Here is a 23,353-nt window from a genome sequence, read left to right as displayed (position 1 = left end):
GGCTCATTAGTCTGGTTCCATGGCGTCGTTAGGGAGTCTTTCGTCAGGAAACCGAACGGGCACTCGCTGACGCCCGTGCCTACACCAAGCACAGTATCCGTATCACACAATATGGACCGTACGAGTTCACGTCACGTAGGGCTAGCTACGTACGTATGCGTGGCTGCGCGTTCAAGTTGGAGTGACTCTCGACACGTTATCTTGAAAAACTAACAACTACGTCTTCTTAAAATGAAATTGCGGTAAAGTTATAGGTAAAATATGTGTTTTTTGTCTGGACTCAGGCCGAGTCCTCAGGATTGTCGAGTCCTCGTTGTTGGCGTCCCCACTATCTGAGTCCGAGTCCGAGTCCTTGAAAATCGGGACTCGAGTCCGGACTCGAGTCCCAGTCCGGACTCGAGTCCTTCAGCACTGACCTTTAATAAGAAAACAATCTTTAGTTCAATACAAGAAGAAATAGGGTGAGTCAAATTAAGGGAGCTCAAACGTTGCCCCCTATCTTCAGTAGGTTCTTCATATAGCGATTTCCAGATATAGGACATGAACGCCCACTTGATAAGCTTTCTTTTAGTAAACGAATCTGTGAAGTCACTCATGTACTTTTCCAGATTTAGAATTTTGAACGCCCACATAAGTTGTCCACGGATCACATTTAACTTACGTGATATTCAAAAGTGAAGCCATGTCGTTTCATGAAAACGATTTCAGAATTACCCTTTAAGCCAGGGCAAACCTATAAACTCTTCACATTATAAATCATGTTGTTTTAACATTGGAAGCAGAAGGAATTTAAATAAAGGTTACAACAAAAGCCAGTTGTCATGGTAATGAGAGTGGTCTGATGTGGTTTTTATACTTGAATTGTCTTCGTTTTGCTGAAATACTACTAACAGTTATTGTGTTCCATTGACAAAAACTATAATATTTTCTGTTTGTGTTTAAAAGTCAATAACTCGAAAAGTAAATCAGCGATTTCAATGATTCTTTTACTCAAAGAAAGCTTATTACTTGGATATGGACATACAATGCCGGCTGGGCAGCGTTTTTTCCCCCAAACAGCATCCGTTTCCCAATCTTCTGATTGGTCAGTCACATGCATATCTAGTGCCTTGTTCTCCACAACACAAACCCAAGATAGGCTTTACGTCTTGCGCGAAATGTTCCTTCCTCACTTTAGTTATGTAAAAGGTAAAATAAGAAGAAGTGAAAAACGCTCAACTAGGACTACCTCCAACCAGTCCACGAATCAGCTGCCAATCGTCGGTGATTTAAACACCATCATTCATTGTTATATAACAAATTCCCCTAAAGCCCTGGACATCATGAATATGCATATTGCAAAGAGAGAGAGAGACTTTTCTTTTGATATTGTTCGATCTCGTTTGGGGAAAAAATTGGACCCAAAAATCAACATTATTTGAAGTCAAACTATCATTATTTTTTTTATTTCATTGTGACTTAGTGGCTCTAAAGAGAATATACAACATTTGCAAACATCGAAAAACAAAACTACCAAATTTTTACACAATACCTTACTAGGATGTTGGTAAATGACAGTCTAAAAATCCTGTAAAATTATGGCACCTGGTATGAAGTCATTTTCAAGAAAAGTGGTATTTTTGTATAAATTTCCAACGGTGGTCGGCCGACCACCGTTGGAAAAACCTAACTATTTTTCAACTACTGCTCCAAATTTACCATTGTTTTTCAGTCCAAATGTTGTTTGCTATTGGTTACATGTTTATGAACGGGTGCAGGCCAGCTAAACTGGTTCCCTTACCTTACAATTTTCTGGCATCTATAAATTGATCCATTTCATCTTTAGTGGAGTCAGGGAACCAGACTACTTGAACATTTTTGGTTTTTCTTGGTTTTTCCAGCATTTTCGAACCTAAAACTTCAAACATGTCAGTGTAACAATATTTGATATATTATTCTGACCCCTCAACTATTTCATTTCTGAAAATTACAGCAAAAGCCAATGATGTATATTCCCTTTAATTCCCGACCCACATTTTTGCGATTGACGGAAAAGCAGTGGATCTCAAAACAAGACTCAGTCTGAAAAGAGCGGTTTGTTTCACTAGCCATACGGCCACGGCAACGGGCGTCACGTGAGTATCATGATGACCCCAATTTGAGAGTTTGATTAGCACGGCTGACGTTGCTTAACCGTCTACCCGAGTTAGCTTATCGAGTAAGTCCAAGATTTGCATCGAGTCAGGTCGTGTCTGAATGATTTGGCTACGGCCGGCGATACTACACGTGTGCGGAACTGGCTGCAGCCGCCATCATAAGCTTTTATGTAATTGAAAGCCGTGCCGTGTCCAAATTAGAAACCATTTTTGAATTCGAACCAGCTCCTGTTGAGGTAATAGACCTGTTTACTAATAAATTCAAATTTATTCACGCACGCGCAATTAAGGGTCCGAAGGCAAAACGCGAAAGCGGCCCATTAAAAATGTACAGGGGTCCAAACAGTGTTGTCATTTTCTCTCAACTTCTCCTGGATTTGAATTATCGCTAAATAACACGCGATATATTGGGGCAAAATAACGCAATTGCAAATTACGGTAGTATTGATAAAGACGCTTTTTGAGGATTAATACTAAAATTATTGCATTTTTTTCGCAAAACTTACTGCATTATTTTGCCAATCTATTTCACAAAAAAAGTGCGTTAGTTTTTGTTTGCTATTAAAACCTGGCACGAACCGGCTTCCGTATTTATTAGAAATATACGAACATATTGGTATTGTTGAAGAACTAAAAGTGTTTGACGGGAATGTTGCACTTTTTGCCGCTGGACGATTTTGCGCTGCGTGATTTCCATGCATTGCAAGGCTATGTCATGTTGCTGTCTGAACGTACATGTATACGTTAGTCGAATTTAATGAAAGTAATCAATTATAGAGACGTTATTATACGTGGTGAAACTATTGATAATATTAAAGAGGTCTATTGATAATATTAAAGAGGTACTGGCCCATTTGTCGAATACGGATAGTTTGCATTGTCAATTAATCAATACAACTGAACATACGTACTGTAGCGTCACTGTCCAATCAGAGTAATGAGTTTCCATCCGAGGGCCTACTATTGGACACGAGGTTAGGACTAAAGTAAGTCTTCGGGAAAGAAGTTGGTAAAATGAGGACTATAGGCTGGCCCCGAATCGGGTTCTCACCACGTCTGGTGAAATAACCCACATTAATCAATACAACTGAACATACGTTCTGTAGCGTCACTGTCCAATCAGAGCACGAGTAATGAGTTCCAATCCGAGGGCCTACTATTGGACACAAAGTTGGGACTAAAGTAGGTCGCGGGGAAGAAGTTGGTAAAATGAGGACTATAGGCTGGCCCCAAATTGGGTTCTTACCACGTCTGGTGAAATATCCAACGCTCGGCAGAGTTGGTAACACGACAGAGGCATCCCTCAACACACACTTCCTGGTACTCTTGGCGTAACTGTAGAATCGACAATGCTTCTCCTTAAGGCAGTGGGCGGCACATCGCGTGCGCGAAGCGAGACGAGTTGACGAGATCGCAAGGTGCTCAACGTCGAGTCCAGAGCCGGTTTCGAAAAGTGCAGATTGGTACACTGTGCTGTTGAACGAGCAAGACACCAGGGTGATCACGAGAGCGAGGTTGAAAATAAACCTCACTACGAAGTGATACACGTCGAAATTCATGGCGAGATGCTTTTAAGAATATGGTTTCCGAGAGGTTTTTCTTTTAAGAAAACTTCTGCGACGTGGAGTCAATAATGAAACTCGTCAGCTTGCTGTGTCTAAATCATCGCTATCCTTTCTAACCAGACTTAAGTGCTTGCTTGCAAGACGACCTTTCCCAATCGTCACGCCCAGCTAACGAACGCACTTTGTTGTTGGAACTGCGTGTTGCTAGAAGAGTGTGCAGTACTGCACCAGAACCATAAAAGCAAAGCGGTTGCGTCGAAGTGTCTGTGCCTGTGACCACTTTCAGGCGATCACTTTCATATTTGAAAGTCATTAACAAATTGAACCGAGTGAGAAAAACCGCAATTGTCCATTTTATCGTAGAAAAACAAGTCAAAGTTAAAAGTACACCGAGTAAATTCGTACACAATTTGCAAATGCCGTACCAAACAAACATTAAGAGATTGGTTTTACTTGTGCAATTACTCTGCAACCTCAGTGGCCAGACCATTGATCTCCATTGTATAATGGAGGACAGTGAACCACATAAATGCGTGCTTGCTCCAGCCGCCTGCGATATTTTTTTCAATACCACACGTTCGCTATAGGCGTATATCGAAGCACGTTGAGTTGCAAGTCAGGCTCTTATCTCAGACACTGTTTTCCATTGAAAAAAAATCCTCTACACAAACAATTAGCAGAAGTAAAATGTTCTAAATGAATACAAATCCTTAGAAAAAAATGAATGAACAAATTGAAACAAGGCCTGTGTGATTCAAACTGACGGATAATAGTCCAATTTAGTTGCCACTACAGTACAACATAGACTAGCCAAACTATACTTCTGTTGTTGTTGTTGGTGGTGGTGTTGGTGGTGTTGGTGTTGGCGTTGTTGGCGTTGTTGGCGTTGTTGGCGTTGTTGGCGTTGTTGGCGTTGTTGGCGTTGTTGGCGTTGTTGGCGTTGTTGGCGTTGTTGGCGTTGTTGGCGTTGTTGGCGTTGTTGGCGTTGTTGGCGTTGTTGGCGTTGTTGGCGTTGTTGGCGTTGTTGGCGTTGTTGGCGTTGTTGGCGTTGTTGGCGTTGTTGGCGTTGTTGGCGTTGTTGGCGTTGTTGGCGTTGTTGGCGTTGTTGGCGTTGTTGGCGTTGTTGGCGTTGTTGGCGTTGTTGGCGTTGTTGGCGTTGTTGTGGTGGTGGTGGTGGTGGTGGTGGTGGTGGTGGTGGTGGTGGTGGTGGTGGTGGTGGTGGTGGTGGTGGTGGTGGTGGTGGTGGTGTGGTGGTGGTGGTGGTGGTGGTGGTGGTGGTGGTGGTGGTGGTGGTGGTGGTGGTGGTGGTGGTGGTGGTGGTGGTGGTGGTGGTGGTGGTGGTGGTGGTGGTGGTGGTGGTGGTGGTGGTGGTGGTGGTGGTGGTGGTGTCGTTGTTGTCGTTGTTGGCGGAGTTGGCGGAGTTGTTGTTGTTGGCGCTGTTGTTGTTGTTGTTGTTGTTGTTGTTGTTGTTGTTGTTGTTGTTGTTGTTGTTGTTGTTGTTGTTGTTGTTGGCGCAGTTGGCGCTGTTGTTGTTGATATATATAGGATTATATTACATTTGCTTGCCATTTTGTTCTGATGAAATGTTTTGTTTTTGTTCATTATTTTTTTTATTTTGACATTTTATTTTCATTAATTTATACATTTTGTTAAAAAGCATATTTTGTTTGGTATTTATTGTGATGACATTTCGAGCAAGGGTCCCGGTAGGCAGGCTTTAGGGCTAGAGTGTTTAAGTACACTTTTACTCACCTTGGCTGGCTTGGAATGTTTTATTGTCCTAGTATTTTGTCCCTCTATCTCCTCTCCTTTGTCAACTGTCCACCTATACTCTTCTTTCCTCAGCCCTCCCGGCCTCCCCCTCTCTCCACTTCTTTCTATGTGTTTTTCCTTTTTTATCTCTCTTGAGTTTTTGGTTGACATGTTGAACATTTTTTCTTTTGCTAATGTGTGGTTTAAAGGAAAATAAAGTACGAGAACCTGCCAACTCAACTGCCTCTTCTCAAAATGCGTGTTGGACTCGACGGGGCAAGAGTTCGGGGTGATGTAAATCAATTTACTCAGTGTGTTACCTCCCGAAAGTTGCTCGTCCAACATCACATTGCACTAATCTGCACTGTTCGAATAAGGCTCTTGACACGACGACATGAAAGTTCACTCGGGTGGGACTTCAACCCACGACCTCCTGCTTTCAAGTGCATACGTCTAACCACTCGATCACCAAGCTTACGGGACCGGTTGGCTGGTTTGAACCTAAAATTGATTTACATCACCCCGACGCAATTAAAATTCCATCTTATGAATAGTAAAATGCAGTACTGCTACTATGAACATCAGATTTGAACCAGCCAACCGATCCCGTAAGCTCGGTAGTCGAGCGGTAAGACGTCTGCACTAGGAAGTAGGAGGTCGTGGGTTCGAGTCCTACCCGAGTGATTTTTTTTTCGAATTTTCACTCGGGAGGTAACACACTGAGTAGACAGTGTTTATACGTCGGTGAAGGGCAAAACCTAACAAAGATTAGCTTTGATAAACCATGCATAGATGATATATCAGGAAACTACTGTGCACGCTGGCGGCAATCGAAATCTTCGATGATTATAAATATAATAATCATTTGTCATGGTTTGGTTTTTTTTTCATTTCAAATGACACATGGCAGCTACCAAATGCTGAATCACGGCCATCTTACAAAACGTGATTACTAAGGTCTGCTTACAAAATAAAATGTCATGGCTACCTTAGCAGAAAAGTGTGTGCATATTTTTAATTAATTTTTTTACAAGAGGGTCCTCATTGAGTATTCGAACAAAGTGAACAATGGTATTATTATTACAAGACTTATTTCGTTATGTAATTTAAAATGACAATGGCAAGGGCTAAATCAGGGCCATCTTATAAACTGGTGATTACTAAGATTTGATTATAACAAATCCCCACTATAATAGCGAGGAAAGGTGGGTTTGTTGACGGTGTAAATCGAGGACACACATTCTTATTCCGTAGTTGTGGGGACATACACTTGTCTGTACGAGGTATTTGTGGGGACCGAAGACGCTGTATGGACAGCAGATCAGAAAGTCCCCAGAACTCGGTCCTAATTTGCCTAACATTAAAAAAAACTGCTCCATAACTCGGTGTACGCCTTCCCACCAGTGCAACACCACCGTGTAATTGAGGAAAGGAGTCATATCGAGGATATCCTTGATTATATGAAAAAAACGTGTACAAAACCAATGAGAGCTGTTACAAAAAAATGTTGGCATTAGCAAAAGATCCATGATGAGGAACAATATAAAATCCTCGATTTTCACCATAGACAAACGTACATGTATGTATTTTTGTTTGCCAGAGGGTCATTACGGGGTATGCGCACACAGGGAACAATGGTACCTCATAAGTCGTGTTTGTCTGACGGTGCCCCACAAGGGACATCCTAAAATGAGGAATTAAGAATACACCCCTCCTTTCGGTTGATATGCTACAATTCACCGGCATAAAAAGGCGGCTGTTCCGCGGAGCGGTCGAGGTGAAGCCTCGTAGATATCCAAAAAGGCAATTACACAATCTTAAATTACACAATAAGATTTCTTGAAAGCAGTTTTGAAGGTTTTTTTCAACCTCGCTCTCGTGGCCACCCTGGTGTGTTGTTCGCCCAAAAGCACAAGGACAATCCCACGCTCCGTTCTTAGAATTGGGCCCAGAACGTTCGGATAGTAATTTAACGTAAAAGTCTGAAACAACATTCCGTCGGAATTTTGCCTTTTTTGTGTGCATCTTTTGTGGGTATGTGTGTTTTTATTTAAACACAAAGGTAAATGAATGGTTGTTATTGTGTGGTTTAGCAGTATGCAGTGGCCATTATCGGCGACCAGGCCCCTGCCCGGTTTGAAACCAGACAAAAGCAAAGGAGAAGGCCGAGCAGACCATCACTCGATTTGGGGGCCCACTTGAGATCCACATACACCAGGGGCTGGAGTTCGGGGCAGGGCTGTTTCAGGTTGTCTCTGAACTGTTGGGTGTGCACAAGACACGTACTACATGTACTCCGTTCCACCCACAGTCTGGTGGTATATGGTGGAACGGTTCAATCGCACACTGAAGACCGATTTTTAGCGTCTTTGTAAGAGAGAAACAAGACGACCAGGCTAAACACCTGTTACACCTGATGATGGCTTACCGTTTTTGTTCTGCTCAACAAGAGAACACTAAGATGACACAGAATATGCTCATGTTCGGCAGGAAAGTTAGCCTACCCTTGGAAACGAACAAAATTCACAAAAGCAAAATGATGCTTTATGCCATCAGGGTAGGCCTCTTCCTCAATTTGACTGCTTAGTGATTTGTATTTTTACTCTAGTGATTTTGTAAGAATGTTTTCAGTGCAGCTCCTTCCCTATCCTCTTCCTTTTCCTTGATTTAAGATTATTCCCCAACTTCTCCCCTCTTGATTTGAATAAAGGAACCGACGTAGGCCCTATACGTGTAGATGCAATGATGACTTCATGATTGTATTTGATTCCATCTGTCACCCAATGAAATTATTCTGACCATTTGTACCCATAAACATTCATTATTTGTGTAATATCTAATAAGAACATAAACAGCCAGAGACTAATGGGCCTGCAAGGCGACTTACGTACACAGTTTTCTAAAAAGAGCACAAATAGTCAAATAATGTACAGCACCCCATTAACTTAGCTAAAATTAGTTGACTGTGATACCCTAAAAATATGTACACCCTAAAAACATAGTGTAAATTTTTGTTTGTTGAGTAAGGTTGTTGGGTAAAATAATTGAGTAAATGTTTAACCCTCCGCAGAGTGACCTGGTTCCATTTTGCGATCAGGTGTCCAAATTTTTTGAGTAAAAAAAAAATGAGGGCCAATGACGGTCACCTTCCATCTAATCCTCATTCAACCCTTGCCAAATAAGCTGGTTTAATGAACTTTGAAGCAAGGGCTTCACCCAGGCCGTGTCAACAAACTTTCGACCAGGCCTCCTGCCAAGTCTCATTGAAACATATGCAAACACCTGTAACTTGACACAGCCATCTCCCTTCATAGCCGCAAACCACAGCCGCCAGTCAATTATCTTTTTAAGTGCACTGTCTGGCAACTGCCTGGACACTGTCTGGCACGTGGCTTTTTGTTGTTTTGACATGAATAGGGTCTTGCATAGTGCGGGGAAGTACCTGTGGCCCAAAGGGCCCCAGTTGGCGAGTTCGTGTAAACATTTTTTTGTAAACGCTGCGCAGGGTTAAACAATTACTGATTTAAACCCCAAAACATTATTACTCATCACTTATGTAATAAAAAATACGAGTTTTACCCTTACACAGTACATTTTGCTCAATAATGCGTAGCCTGTGAATCGTACTCCAAAAAGTTGATAAACGCGTTGGTGTTTACTCCGAGTTGGGCAGAAGTTACGCTGTGTGAGGTAAACCATGTAAACATGGCATTTTAGGCGCGCGCGGATTGTTCAAGATGGAGGACGTACGCCGGGGCAAGACTTTGACGTCGTGGGGACTAGCAGAACTCGTCCCAATTTTTGAAGGAAAGAGAACTACAAGAATTTTAGCTTACGAAATGCAGCCTTACACATCGTGGACTATTTTGGTGTGGTTAACTTGCGATTTCATTTTCTCTTAAGTCCATGCTCTCATCACAGAGTATATGAGTATTAGTGTGTGTGTGTGGGTGTCTGGGTGCGTGTGTGGGTATGATCATTAATTTAATCAATCAAATTTTGTGTGCAAAAAAATTTGTACGGCAATAAACTGGCTATAGTCTTTGCAAACGGAAGGACCCCTTCCAGATAACGGTTTCGCTGTACGTGTTGGATGCCTTCGGTACCTGTGTTGCACGTGCACAGTACCGACAGACTGACTCTGTGAGAGCATGTACAACAGCATGGACTTATGGCACCTGGTGTGAAGTCATTTTCAACAAATTGTGTTTTTGTATACATTTCCGACAGTGGTCGGCCGACCACTGTTGGAAAAACCTAACTATGTTTCAACTACCACTTTATCGGATCCAAATTTAGTTTATAATGGTTACATGTTCATGAACTGGTGCAGGCCGGCTAGACTGGTTTCCTTACCTTACAATTTTCAGGCAACTATAAATCGATGCATTTTATCTTTAGCGGAGTCAGGGAGCCAGACTACTCTAACATTTTCGGGTTTTTTTTGGTTTTCCAGCGTTTTCCAACCCAAAAAATCAAACATGTCAGTGTAACAATATTTGACATATTATATCAACCCCTCAAATAGTACATTTCTGAAAATTACAGCAAAAGCCAATGATGTACATTCTCTTTAAGAGCAATGGAAATGAAAACATGGGTAATTAGCATGAACAATGCATGATGGTCACACGTTTACCACACCAGATTAGTCTACGATATGTAAAAGGCTGCATGTCGTGAGCTAAAACTCTCGAAGTTCAAACTTTCCTTCAAAAATGGGCACGAGTTCTGCCAATCCCCACGACGTCAAAGTCATTTGACGTCCCTGAACAAATTTAGAAATAACAGCGAAAAAAACATAGACAATAATGGGTAGAAACATTTTTTGCATATTTTGGAGAAACATTTGAGTACAATGTAACACAACATATGTTTAAATGTTTACACCATATGGAGTAGGCAAGACTTAATCAACATGATGGGTGAACGAAAATATTACTCCTTTTGGGGGTACTTTTTTAAACATGTTTTTTTTATTAAAACTTAACGTCTTTTTTACATAAAATGGTTACACAGTGCAGGATTAAAACTTGACACAACAGAAGCTGTGTCAAGTTTACCCCCATAACGACCATTTTTCCTTCTTACTGCCATAAAAAGTACCGTATTACCCAATATTGCCTGGGTTCTTTCTTAGAGTGTATAACATGCAAGTGAAGAGTTTAAACCAATAATGGTAGACTTTTAAGACAACTGGTGGCATCAAACACACCGGTCCTTTTCAATTGTTTGCATCATGTTTAAGCTAATGTGCGCATGTTCAATATGACGCAAACGATTGACAGGGACCGGTGTGTTTGCTACCATCATGCGTCTCAAAAGTCTTCCATTGCCCCTTATGTGCCAGCGTTTAACACATGAGGGCGCCCTGTCAACGTTTGAGATGTTTCTTATGCAGGACAGTTGCCATGGACCACCCAGTCCGCATGCCTAACCCAGCTTCCGAAGCCGATGAATCTGGGGGGATTCGCCGGGGGCGTTGGGTCGGTCCACTCCAGGTAGGCCGCCCTCTCGTGTTTGCCTAGGGCGAAGGTGCCGTGATCGTACCGCAGCCAGAAGCGTCGCATCTCGTGCTCGCTGACCACGCCCACCGTTCTCCTATTTACGAAGGGGGTGTATTTCCAGCCAAGGCGCAGATATGTGTTTGTGTTTCCATTTGCACCAATTACTATAAGAAAAAAAACATTTAAAAAATTACATGGAGACGACAACATGGGCCGATCCACAAAACATTTTTTGTTTGTCCCCCAAAAACTGGGTCCCAAAAATTACGGCGTGGGGTTTGAGGCCCACTTAAGTGCGGCGAAAAAAAATGGATTCTACATGCTCGGTGGTGCGACCTGAGGCTGTTTCTGCCCCCTTTAACATAGCCTGAGTCAGACTGAAATAAAGTCTACTCACATTTCTATGTTTTATATTGTCCTAGTCACGTGGTAACCATGCCGAAGGTCATCTATCACTAGATCCTAGTATGGACCATGGTACATCCACCAGAGGTGGTGTCGTTTGGGTGACTGTACTGGATTGGTTGAAATTGGCGGGAAAACCTAGTGTGCTTATGCACATTTACATTGGCTTGTGTATAAATGCACCGTTCACATAGGGATTGCCAGGATCACCCCTGTGACCAAAATGAAACAGTCAAATGGCATTCACAGGGCAAGTCTGTGGTTTTAATGGCGGTTGCAATGCCAGCATCGGCGCAGTAATGTGTAGGTGCTTGCACCTGAACCAACAACTGTAAGAATCAACAGGGGAAAAATACGAAGCGACAACAACACCACAACCACCACCAACAACAACAACAACAACAGCAAAACACCAACATAAACCACAGCACCAGAAACATGACGTCATAAAATCAACATGCACTCAAAATTTGCTTTCCAAATTCTCACCTACCCAGTTCATATTTCACGCCTTTGAAGGTCCCGTTTGTAGACAGGCTGACTATAGCATCCGCAATAGTCTGCACGGAAAAATCCAACACCGCCTGGCCACTGAAGGGGGGTAGCGGGTAAAGGTACTTGAATTGACCCTGGGTTTTGTAGGTACTGGTGCACACTAGGTGTGAAAGAGAAATTGTACAGTAAGTCCTTTGTCAATAGTTCCTCAGTACCGGCTTAATTGTGTGTAAAGGCAGAGGGATTAAAAACGAGTCCGCGTGTTTCTTTGTTTTGATACTCTCCTAAACCACATATGGCCCTAGGTTGATACTGTAAGCTATTGTAAGCTATTGTAAGCTATTTGCAACTGTTTTATGGGTGCCATTTTCCAGAGTGCTTTTTTTTTAAGGCACTGAAGGCCCATGCTAAATAATGGCATAGATAAGGGTTGAATACCTCTCTAGGGGCAATTGATCTTATCATTTGGGGAGTTCTGGGCTCTGAAATATTAAAAGAGGAACACTTTTGGAATAAAAAATAGTATAGGGTACTCCATGTTCTATACAATATGCATACATGTATAATTAATATACAACATGCATCATTAATTACATTAGTCATTAATTTATATTGTAAATATTTTTAAGGCCAGCGGGATGCCGCGCCTCGCGCGACACCCGCTAGCTGGATTGAGTCGTAAAACTGATTTATCAACGAACGTTATGGATTGATGTTGAGGATAATACGAGGAGCGCGCTGTTCGTGGATGAGAATGGCCCGAAAGCGTAGCCCGAGAGCTAGGGTCATTAATCACCCACGAACGGCGCGCTACCGAGTCTATTAACATACGTAACACCCTCCAAAAATGTCTCATTATTGCTTGAACGAAGGGCTTTGTACATCTTCACTTTTGTATTTGTTAAAATGGTACAATTATTTTTGTTTGTTTATGAGAAAAGAACAATGACGTCACATCGTTGTTATTATTTTAGTGAATTCGTTACATATAAAGCATTTAAAAGAACGGCAGTTGTCAAGCTGCCACAGAAGCCTAGTGGCTAGAGAGATAAGCTATCGATTGAAAGGCCCCCGGTTCGAATCCTGCTATGTCCATTTTTCCAAAGACCATCTTGTTTAATAGAAGGGGGAAAAAGGAGAACGAACATGCTGTCATTCTGTGAAATTACTGAATGTACATAAGTGGCTTCACCCACCTAAGGGAAAAATATGTGCGCAGTACCCCATTCGTCATAAGCTGAATGGCGCCCTGTGTTCCATTTGTGCAAAATGATGGCGAGAAGAAACAATAGTGTGACGTCACAGGAGGGTGTTCAATAGAGATCAGTGACAAAAAAAACACCTGAGAGTTATAATTAGATCACGGCACGATTGTGAAATATCAGGATGTACCCTCTTTCAGCGCGTACGTAAATGGAGCTATATTTAGAAATAATTCAAAAGTTGCCAACCTAAGCAAATTGGTCATCGAGTCAGTCAGATACAAGGCGGACTATGGACTAAATCGGTGGCCAAAAAAATATAAGCCGTTTCCGAGGTGACACACCATGTTCGCGCTCTTGCCGCAGCGTTCCTAAAGACAAGGTATTTTGGTAAACCATTTGGTCGAGGGAGTCAGGAGTACGTGCGTGCTACCTGAACGCGACATGCAAGCCTGGTTCCGCAAGTTCCAAAAATGAAGATTTTACCTGGCTTCCAATTTAATATGGCCGATTCGTGAATAAATGATATAATGGGTTCTTACCACGTCTGGTGAGATAACCCACGCTCGGCTGCGTTGGTGACACGACAGAAGCATCCCTCAATACGCACTCCAAGGTACCTTTGTCGTAACTGTAGAATCGACAATGCTTCTCCGTAAGGCAGTGGGCGGCACATCGTGTACGCGAAGCGAAACGAGCAGACGAGATTGGACGGTGCTCAACGTCGTGTCCAGAGCCGGTTTCGAAAAGTGCAGATTGGTACGATGTGCTGTTGGACGAGCAAGACACCAGGGTGACCACGAGAGCGAGGTTGAAAATAAAAAACCTCAGTTCCAAGCGAAACACGTCGAAATTCATGACGAGAAACGCTTTAAAAAAATTCCTTTAAGAAAAGCTGTGCAACATAGAGTCAATACTGAAACTCGACAGTTTGCTATACCTAAACCATCACTGTCCTTTCCATCCACACTTCGGTGAGAAACCACACTTCAGTGAGAAAAAAATGCAATATTGTCCAATTTGTCGTAGAATGGAACGTCGAAGATAAAAGTACATCAAGTAAATTGGTATACGAATTGGACATTCTGTTCCAAACCTACAGTACAAGATTGGTTTTATTTGTGCAACTACTAATTGCCGCTTGACTTCAAAGACCACCAATTAAGTCCCGCCCACTACGCACGTGATCAACAACAAGCGCGCCGCTCAAATGCCACACCATTGATCTCCATCATACAATGCAGGTCAATGCATCACATCACTGCGTGCTCCAGCCGCGCGCGTCATACCTGCTTGCACGTGTGTCGGACAATAAACCCCGGCTGTGATTGGTCGAAACACCACTGGGCGCGCGGGGCTTGTTTTGTTTGAGGCAGCGGGTTAATTTCGAAGAACTCATGCATTGATTGTTGATTTCGGAAATCACAATAGGCGCCTGATTACACTTGTTGCATATGCCAGTGCATGTTTACGCTGTGATGGTGGCGGCAGCACTGATCGATTTTTTTCGAGAAACAATCATTGTTTTTTTTTCCAAGGTTTTTTGTTTGTATTTTTTTCATTTCCATATAACAAATGGCAGCAAGCACGTATTATAAAATATCACCGCTTTGTAGCGGGAAAAGGTGTACATGCATGTGTGTGTTTTTACCAGAGGGTACTTAATATGGTGTACGTGTACGTATTCGCAAAAAGGGAACAGTATATTACCCGTACCCCGGAAGTGGTACATACCTATGTTCCCAATACCGATGTTCCCTAATACTGATGTTCCCTACCCCTAACCTTAATCCTAACCCTAATCCTAAGGATTTGGGGGAACGTCGGTAGTGGGGAACCATCGGTATTGGGGAACATCGGGTAGGTCCCCCCCCCCCCCGTAAGTCGGTCATTGTCTGACGGTGCCTCACAATGGACATTCTAAAGTAGAGGAATACAGAAGACGGGCAGCCAAGCCGCCTATAGAATATATAAACTATACTTTGGAATTAATCTGTCGATTGTTCGTCCTTTCACTGCATTCCCTGTTATCTTCACCCACACTGGCGCGCCCCTCTCAACAAATTCGTTCGTTCTTTTACTCCTTTCCCTTTTATCCACATCAACATTGGTAAGTTCCCATATTTAACCGTAAAAGGGACGGGGTGGAATCCGCCCCCCCCCCCTCAACTTTTTCCGCGATAGACTTGATTTTTTTTTTCGCGACCCGACCCGCATCTTTTGATACTAAAAACATAAAAATCCGAACACGGGTTGCCGCACAGCGAAATTTTTTTCGACGCTACGCGCCGTAAAAACTTAAGCTTCCCATATACGTCGTGTACACAGGGCACAATTACCATTCGTACATATGATTAATTAATTAGCCATAATTCCAAAATCCTTTGACCTATAGTCATCAAATTTCTTGGTTATGTTTATGATGAGTTGCTCTATGCATGTACCGAATTGCAAATTGTTTTGTCACTCGATGGCCGAAATACTTTTACCTTACTCTCATTGTGTATATTAATTCATATTGACTCCCGAAAAGCACTATCAGTGCGACTGAGTCAGTCAAACTTTAATACTTTTTCAGTTTAAACTGACAAATTCTTGCAAATTGTTCACCTTGCCATTCGGTGCACTGTTATTCTATATTTGTCTCGTACCCCAGTCCTAGGTGTAGTCCTAAGTGTAGAGAGGTAAGTGGCTTACACATGACTCAATATATGGCCAGCATCTTGATTCTAGCCTTTGTCCCTATGATTATGAGCCACGAGCCCTCAGCACTTGACCACACTCGCGAAAAGTCCAGATGTCAACAGTCGATTGATATTTCGTTGTTGGTCGGCTCTGCAATGGTCAACACTTCTGACGTCATTTCCTTCCCCTCGGCCTCCTTCTCAGGGTTCTTCTTGCCTCGTGTCGGCTCTCGCTTCAATTGCAGCTCCAGTAAACAGTACATGCCCAGAGCGAACACGAGGATGCACATGACGATTGAGATCACGTGGTAGGCACATGTGGATTGTGGGATACCGAGGGCCAATATGGCGGCGGAGCCGAAGCACAGATTGCCAAACGTTGCCTCTTGTTGGCAAACAAACAGCATTCCCAACAGAGCTAATCGTGAACAAAACAAAACAAACTCAGACAGTCATTTTGGCTCAAAATGTGAACCTAAAATTGTAAGGTTACCGCTAAACGGTAAGTCACGTAAACTACACAAGTAATAACGATTCATCACCTGTGATGTGATTTGTGATGTTCTCGTGGTTAACTGTGATTGACCTTAGATGTGACGTGTGAATGTATTATCTTGTAATTGCCTTGTGATTGACTTATGGTGAACTGTGATTGACTTTTGATAGGACTTGTGATTTAAATAACTTGTTTGTGGCTTGTGCGCATGCGTGATATCAGCATGTCTGCTAGCCACCAAGAGTTCAAACCCGCCTTTGTAAAATGGCCGTCCATAAACAACAGATGCACTCCTAATACACCAGCGATGGTATGAGCATTGCCATTCCGGGGCTGGTCATCAGGCGGAAGGTGGCGGCAATTTTGGTCATCGAACCTCCCCGACCCCTCCGAAAAAAAAATCCCGTAAACATTGCTAATACAAACGTCCTTATGCTGGGCGAAAAAAATAATTTACAACTTCCTGTCGTCTTTTTGCATTCTGTTAATTACGTCAGAATGACGCGTAGCCCTTTGAGGCAAAATATATACCAAATGAAAAATATTTCAAAGCTCTATCTGGAAAATCGATTACACTAAACCTCTGAATTTGACCGTTTGACCCATTTTATCGCTCTTACGACCTTCTTCCTCACACCCGACGGAAAATTAAGCCAACATCTTTGGCAATGGTTATCCAGCAATACAATGATAAACCGAGTCACTGCACTTCCTGATCTGTACATCTGCCCTTTTTTTATCAAAAACAACTTTACTTTCAACTACACGCGCTGCTATATAAGGATACAGGTCAAAAATATTATCAATACCAGGCCGAGTACAAAGGCAAAGACTCGGCATTGATGTTTACTTTGACCCAGGGCAACCGTTTTTAAGCTGTGTCTAGCACGCAAGGTAGTCACACACATATACATATTCCGAACTTCGTACCAGGCTGGCTGTTCCAGTGTGGGCCCGACCAGGATAGAAATTGGCCTCTCGGCCGCGTGAAGCAAAATACGTAGCAGTAATTCACCGCACACGGTAAGCTACGTGCTGAGAAAATGGCCTTTTTTGCTCAGCACCTAGCTCTTGTGTGCGATGGGCTAAAGGCCTTCACTTTTTAAAACGCAAGTAGGCCCAAGGACGAAAAAGAATGGTTACCCTGCGTTATCCAGGCACCTGCACTTGTTTTTTTTTCTGTCAACATCACTGTATTTGCAACTACACGCGCTATTGTAATTCGGTGACAGGTCAATGGCAAAGACTCGGTATTGTTGCTTACTTATTGACCCAGGGCAATCGTTTTAAGCTGTGTCATGCATGCAAGGTACTTCACACAAATTTCGAACTTCGTGTAAGGCTAGCTGTTCCTCTACGGGCGCGACCAGTGTGAACACTGGCATTCGAATGAGCAGGTCGTTCACGCTCCATTCACGTACGGCAAAAAGCCTCCGGTCTGTTAGAATTCGCTCCACTTACAGGTGTATTGCATGAACTGATACAATTTGGAGTGCCACTCTTCCTCACGAAATGGATTTCCTGGACCTTCGCACCTTTCTGCTGGGCGTACTTTTGCTCCTGGTTCTCCGCTGGCTGCTCGGCCGGCCTAAGAATCTCCCTCCTGGGCCCTGGGGATTTCCACTTGTGGGCTCCATACCCGCCATCGTCTGGGGAATGTTTCGAGGCTTGGAGCCCCACCATCAGTTCCATAGGTACGCCGCCAAATACGGGCCCATATTTCGCTTCAAGATTCTCAACAAGACGGTTGTCGTCCTGAACGACTATGCGTTGGTGAAAGAAGCTTTCCAGCATCCGCAGCTCAGCGACAGACCCAAAAATATCGTAACTGATGTTTTAAAAGTGGATGGTAAGCCCGTAAGGCAGATTCATCTATATTGCAGATAATGGTAATGGCGAAAAAATTCTACTGAACATCATTAAGATAAACAAATGGGCACAAACAGGCCATCTTCAATTGCTTAACATGTCACTTTGCACCATCGTCAAGACAACAATTCACTGACTAGCTTAAACATGATTTGAAGTTTTGTATGGTGGAAAACGTTATAACATTAACAGACGAAATTATTGTATTCAACTTCAGGTATTTCTTTGTGTTTCATTACACTAAGTTGTTTAGTCTCAAAATAGCATTGTCATTCTTGGCTTTTTTGCCAGTTACTAACAAAGTTGAACTTTTTTCATCTCAAAATTGCACCTGCAGCAACGCTCAGATAAGCTCAAATGTTAGGATCATAATGACTGATACCCTTACTCTATTTTTATCCTTGAAGTATTTCCTTCAGCAAAGTTGAACTTCTTTCATCTCAAACTTGCACCTGCAGCAACGCTCAGATAAGCCCAAATGTTAGGATCATAATGACTGATACCCTTACTCTATTTTTATCCTTGAAGTATTTCCTTCATTCTTCCTATTTTCTAATATAGCTGTTGTTGTATCTAACGGCGAACCTTGGGTAGAAATGCGTCGGTTCTGCCTAACTGTTCTCCGGAGCTTCGGGGTCGGCAAGACTTCATTTGAAGAGAAGATAGGCACCGAGGCCGAGGAACTCATGAAAGAAATGGCCGCCTTCGGGGGCAAGCCCTTCAACCCCAAATCGTTCATTGGCAACGCTGTGGCTAACGTCATCTGCTGCGTCATCTTCGGCAAGCGCTACGAGTACACCGACGAGGAGTTTAAGTATCTTCTTGATTTACTCACTCAAAACGCCCAGCTCTCGGGCGGGGGAGGCTTAATTGCTTTCCTTCCTGGCTTACAGTTTCTACCTTTTAGCCCCTTTCCTGCCCTGTTGGCTAATTTTACCGAAATTTTTGGCTTCATCGGGAAATTCATCGACGCCCATCGCAAAACTTTCGACGCAGACGATTTGAAGGATCTCACCGACGTGTATCTGAAGGAAATTCAACAGAATCTAGCTAGAGATAAAGATGGAATGCTGCCGGATAGGAAACATGTCAAAAATTCGAAATACCGTCACCTGAGTGAGCGTAACATCGTCGGTACTATTGTGGGTCTCTTCGGTGCTGGTTCTGAGACTACCGCCACTACTCTCCGGTGGGCATTACTGTACATGTTGGTGTACCCTGACGTACAGAAGCGAGTCCAGGCCGAAATCGACGACGTTGTGGGTCGCAACCGCATGCCCAGAATGGCTGATATTCCGAAGCTACACTTCACTCGAGCGGTAACCTGGGAGGTCCAACGTCTGGCCAACATCGTTCCTTTGGGCATCCCACACTCCGCTGCTTCGGATATCTATCTCCAAGGCTACTTGATCCCCAAGGATACCTTTGTTTTGCCCAACATGTGGACCATCTTTCGAGATCCGAAGCATTGGCCCGAGCCGGAGCAGTTCAAACCAGAAAGGTTTTTGAACGAAGGCGGCGAGGCTGTGAAGGCAGACGAGTTGATACCGTTCAGCACTGGTAAGTCAGCCTTTATTCCATCTATTCTGCTATTTGACGAAAGAATATAGGATCCTTGAGCTTAAAGAGGCGCAAGCAGCATAACAACTAGGATGAGTGATGATCCGACAGGATTTGTCCAAGTGCACAGTTCATATGTTTACCCTGGCGGATCAGTGCGACTCGATTCTGCTTGACTTGAATTTAACAGGATGGTTATCGATTAAGAAGCAGCGTTAAGCAGTGAGCGTTTTTTAATCCTTCGCTACTGATTCACGTGCACTTGCAATATTCAAAAACATTTCACACAGCTAATTTGCTCGAAAGAAGTGATGAATGTGAACAAATCATCAACTTCTCCTCGGACATTCTCTGTTTCATTTCTGACCTGTAGGCAGGCGCAGCTGCATCGGTGAGCACCTGGCCAAGATGGAGATCTTCCTCTTCTTCGCTTTCTTCATGCACCAGTTCACCTTCAAGAAACCCGAAGATTCTCCACCGCTGACGTTGAAGGGCAGGGGCGGCCTCACGCACGCCCCGCTGCCCTATGAGTTGTGCGCAGTCCCGCGTGGCTAATAGCATTTTTGTTGATAAATGGATGTACTGATTCTGTTCCATTTGTGATGCAGGCCTCACTTGATAACATTTTAGCATGAGTAGGAATAAAATGAATAAAACAGCTAAAGAAAAATGGAACGGAACTGGTATACTTGCAGCCAGTAACAGTCTGAAATATTTATAGCCAAACATAAACAGGATGACCCAAACCAAATGCAACCCTAAAACAGTTGCCTTAAGAAAAAGGATCAGTGGATTTTTATGGTTTGGGTATCAGATTAAAGCTGAGAGCTTTTTCGTTCTAGTATTGAAAACAATCATTAGAATAGCACTTTGGGTTGCTGAGAAAATGCCAATTATGTAAAAGTAGTCCATTTTCATCATGTAGGCTACACAAAACATTACCACAGGAAGGGATTTTCACTGCACCTATTTGTGCAAAAAAACATGGCACATATCATGACAAGAGTACAAATGGATTTGATGGTAATACCGTTTATGTTCCACCTGAACAGGTATCTCATCCTTTTTAGTCTATATTTGAAACCCTTTCAGCATCATAAATAATTAAGTCAAAATACTAAATAAATTGCACAATTGAACAGTTGGCTTACAGTAAAATGTTCCACTGTTTTAAAGTACTTGTCTACAGTGGTGCACCCAGGAGTTTGCTGGGGGCAAACATTTTTTTTTTCAAATTTTGTAAAAGTTAAGTTTTTTTTCAAAACATCTTGCGCAAAATTGTTGGCCTCAGAAAAAGAAGGGTTTTTTTTGGGAGGAGGGCGGAATTACACCCCTATTTTACTACTCCAAAATAGGTCACACACATATCACCGTGGTCAAATTGCCTGATTAAAAAATAAAAATACCAAAACAAGAAATTGACAACCTCTTGGGGCCTCAAGCCCCCGAGGGCTCCCCCCTTGGGTGCGCAACTGCTTGTGTACAGGAAGAAAAATGACTACTTTTACATTTTTGGCCTTTTTTTTTTGCAAACCCAAAGTGCTATTTTCATGATCTTGTCTTTTTACGAAAGAAAAAAGCTCTCAGCTTTTTAATTTAATCTGATACCCATTTTGTTTGTTTTTTAAAGCAAAATGTTTTAGAGTTGCATGTTTGGGGGGTCACCGTGTAGAAGTAACATTCTTTGATTTCCTGTTTTATAGACTGTTAGGATGTTCATTTGGTCAGCTTTTCTTTAATTTCATCAACTGTGCTCAATTGTAAGTTGATGTAGGCATTATGTTTACAAGCACACTTTTACTTCCCGTGTTTATGTTGGCCAAGCAAGTTTCCTTATTGCACAAGCAAGTTCTCTTCATAGACTAGTTGATAAATGGCCGCTTTCATTAGTTCAACAGAATTGCACATTTTCAATTTAAAAAGATACACGAAATTATCCTTAGATTACGTAATGTTATTTCCCTTTTTTAATTATTGTGTAACTATAGTGCTATGGTTAAGATCTAGAATTGGAGGGGAAAAAACAGCCCATGTGAGGTTTATCTATATACAAATAAGACACTTTAAAAGGAAGGTATTGTATAATCCTATGTTGTAGATAATGCTTTCAAACCATTCAAATGACCTAAAATCTGTTACTTTAAATCACAAACAAGTTAATGAGACAACTTTTGTTTTTCATTGAGACTTGTACATAGCTTCAATCGTTAATTACTGTTTTATGCAAATAACATTTATTTCATTTCAATTAAGATCTGCTAATCCAGGTTTGTTTCTACATTAAAATGTTATAATCTAGTAGACATTTTCTAAACCTAGAAATGTTGTTTCCTAGAACTTTTTTTGTTGATTTATATTCCCATGGGGTCCTAGAACTAATTCAGTTCGGTTTCCTAAATTGCACAATTGGGCAACTCTGGGAATCTGCATAAATCCAAAATGGCCGCTTGACGCCATCTTGAAAATTGTATTCCTGAACCACTTGTCCCAAAATGATGTGGGAAATTTGTTATTTCGATGTACTTTTCTATAGGGGTGTAGAATTTAGCCATAGGTAATATTCCCACATTGCTCTACTACCGGACCCGGGCAAAGTAGGAATATTACTAATGGGCACTTTGAACAGCCCTTATCTGGTAATAGCAAATTAAATCAAAACAGACCTAAATTCCCACTTTGCTCAGGTTCTGTAGCAAGGCGATGTGGGAATATTACATAGGTTTCATTTACACACGTCTTACGTGTAGCAGATTGATCGAAATTCCCACTTTGCTCAAGTTAAGTAGTAGCGCAATGTTGGAATTAAAGACAACATTCCCACTTTGCCGCGCAGTGTTGGAATTCCCACTTTGCCCTGGGCAAATTCCGAATTTACCCAGATTCTCAAATTGCGCGTGACAACTGCATAATCTATTTCCGCCGCATTTGTCTGCGCTCTTTGCTGGCATATCATCATGTTGAGAAACTCGTTGACTTTTGAAATTGTAATTGGCATATCTCGTATTCTCCATGTTTTTTTAATAAAACTTTCACATGAAATAAAACTTCGCATTTTATTTCTGAAGAGTAAACGTTCATTCACCCGAATGATACTAGGAACAAGAAGTTGAAGTACAATTCATTCTGTCGAAGAAAACGAATTTTCACTCAAACTTCACAGAATTGTTCTCCTTCAAATTTATTAAATCTAAGAACGTGAATTTTTCTCTAAATCGTCCGATCTCTAGTTTTAGTGTTTGAAAAATAGAGATCACCACAATCTTTACTAGTAATCTCTACTTTTCCTAAATGTATGTATTTTTGTGACAATATTAATCAATTGAAAGCATGCTCCTTATGCTGGGCGAAAAATAATGAACAACTTTCTGCCGTCTTTGGCATTCTGTAAATGAAGCGAAGCCCTTTGAGGCAAAAAAAAATGCCAAATGGAAGATATTTCAATGCTCTATCGGGAAAATCGATTACACTAAAATCCTGAATTTGACCGTTTGACCCATTTTATCGGTCTTACGACCTTCTTCCTCACACCCGACGAAAAATTAAGCCAACATCTTTGGCAATGGTTATCCAGCAATACCATGTTAAACCGAGTCACTGCACTTTTTTTTATCAAAAACAACTTACAGGTCAAAATATTATCAAAACAAGGCCGAGTGCAAAGGCAAATAAGACTTGGCATTGAT

At 42.2% G+C, this 23,353-nt stretch overlaps 2 protein-coding genes across 2 annotated transcripts; one reads left to right on the top strand and one right to left on the bottom strand.

The window, feature by feature from the left end:
• Window positions 1-10,584: 10,584 nt before the first annotated feature.
• On the bottom strand, window positions 10,585-14,175 carry LOC119727009. The gene is made up of 3 exons (XM_038198890.1): window positions 13,604-14,175; window positions 11,858-12,019; window positions 10,585-11,123 (listed from the first exon to the last, which is right to left on the bottom strand). Exons 1-3 carry the CDS (start codon window positions 13,917-13,919, stop codon window positions 10,846-10,848), a joined length of 756 nt encoding a protein of 251 aa, XP_038054818.1. The 5' UTR covers window positions 13,920-14,175; the 3' UTR covers window positions 10,585-10,845.
• Window positions 14,176-17,158: 2,983 nt separating this feature from the next.
• Window positions 17,159-22,736, top strand: LOC119726997 (cytochrome P450 2J6-like). Its single transcript, XM_038198862.1, has 3 exons — window positions 17,159-18,090; window positions 18,672-19,670; window positions 20,044-22,736. Exons 1-3 carry the CDS (start codon window positions 17,754-17,756, stop codon window positions 20,223-20,225), a joined length of 1,518 nt encoding a protein of 505 aa, XP_038054790.1. The 5' UTR covers window positions 17,159-17,753; the 3' UTR covers window positions 20,226-22,736.
• The last annotated feature ends 617 nt before the right edge of the window (window positions 22,737-23,353 follow it).

This window comes from Patiria miniata, unplaced genomic scaffold (assembly GCF_015706575.1).
Source record: "Patiria miniata isolate m_02_andy unplaced genomic scaffold, ASM1570657v1 HiC_scaffold_1, whole genome shotgun sequence".
NCBI lineage: Eukaryota > Metazoa > Echinodermata > Asteroidea > Valvatida > Asterinidae > Patiria > Patiria miniata.
The sequence above is the reverse complement of the archived record's forward strand: the minus strand, read 5'-3'. Positions and strand labels throughout refer to the sequence as shown.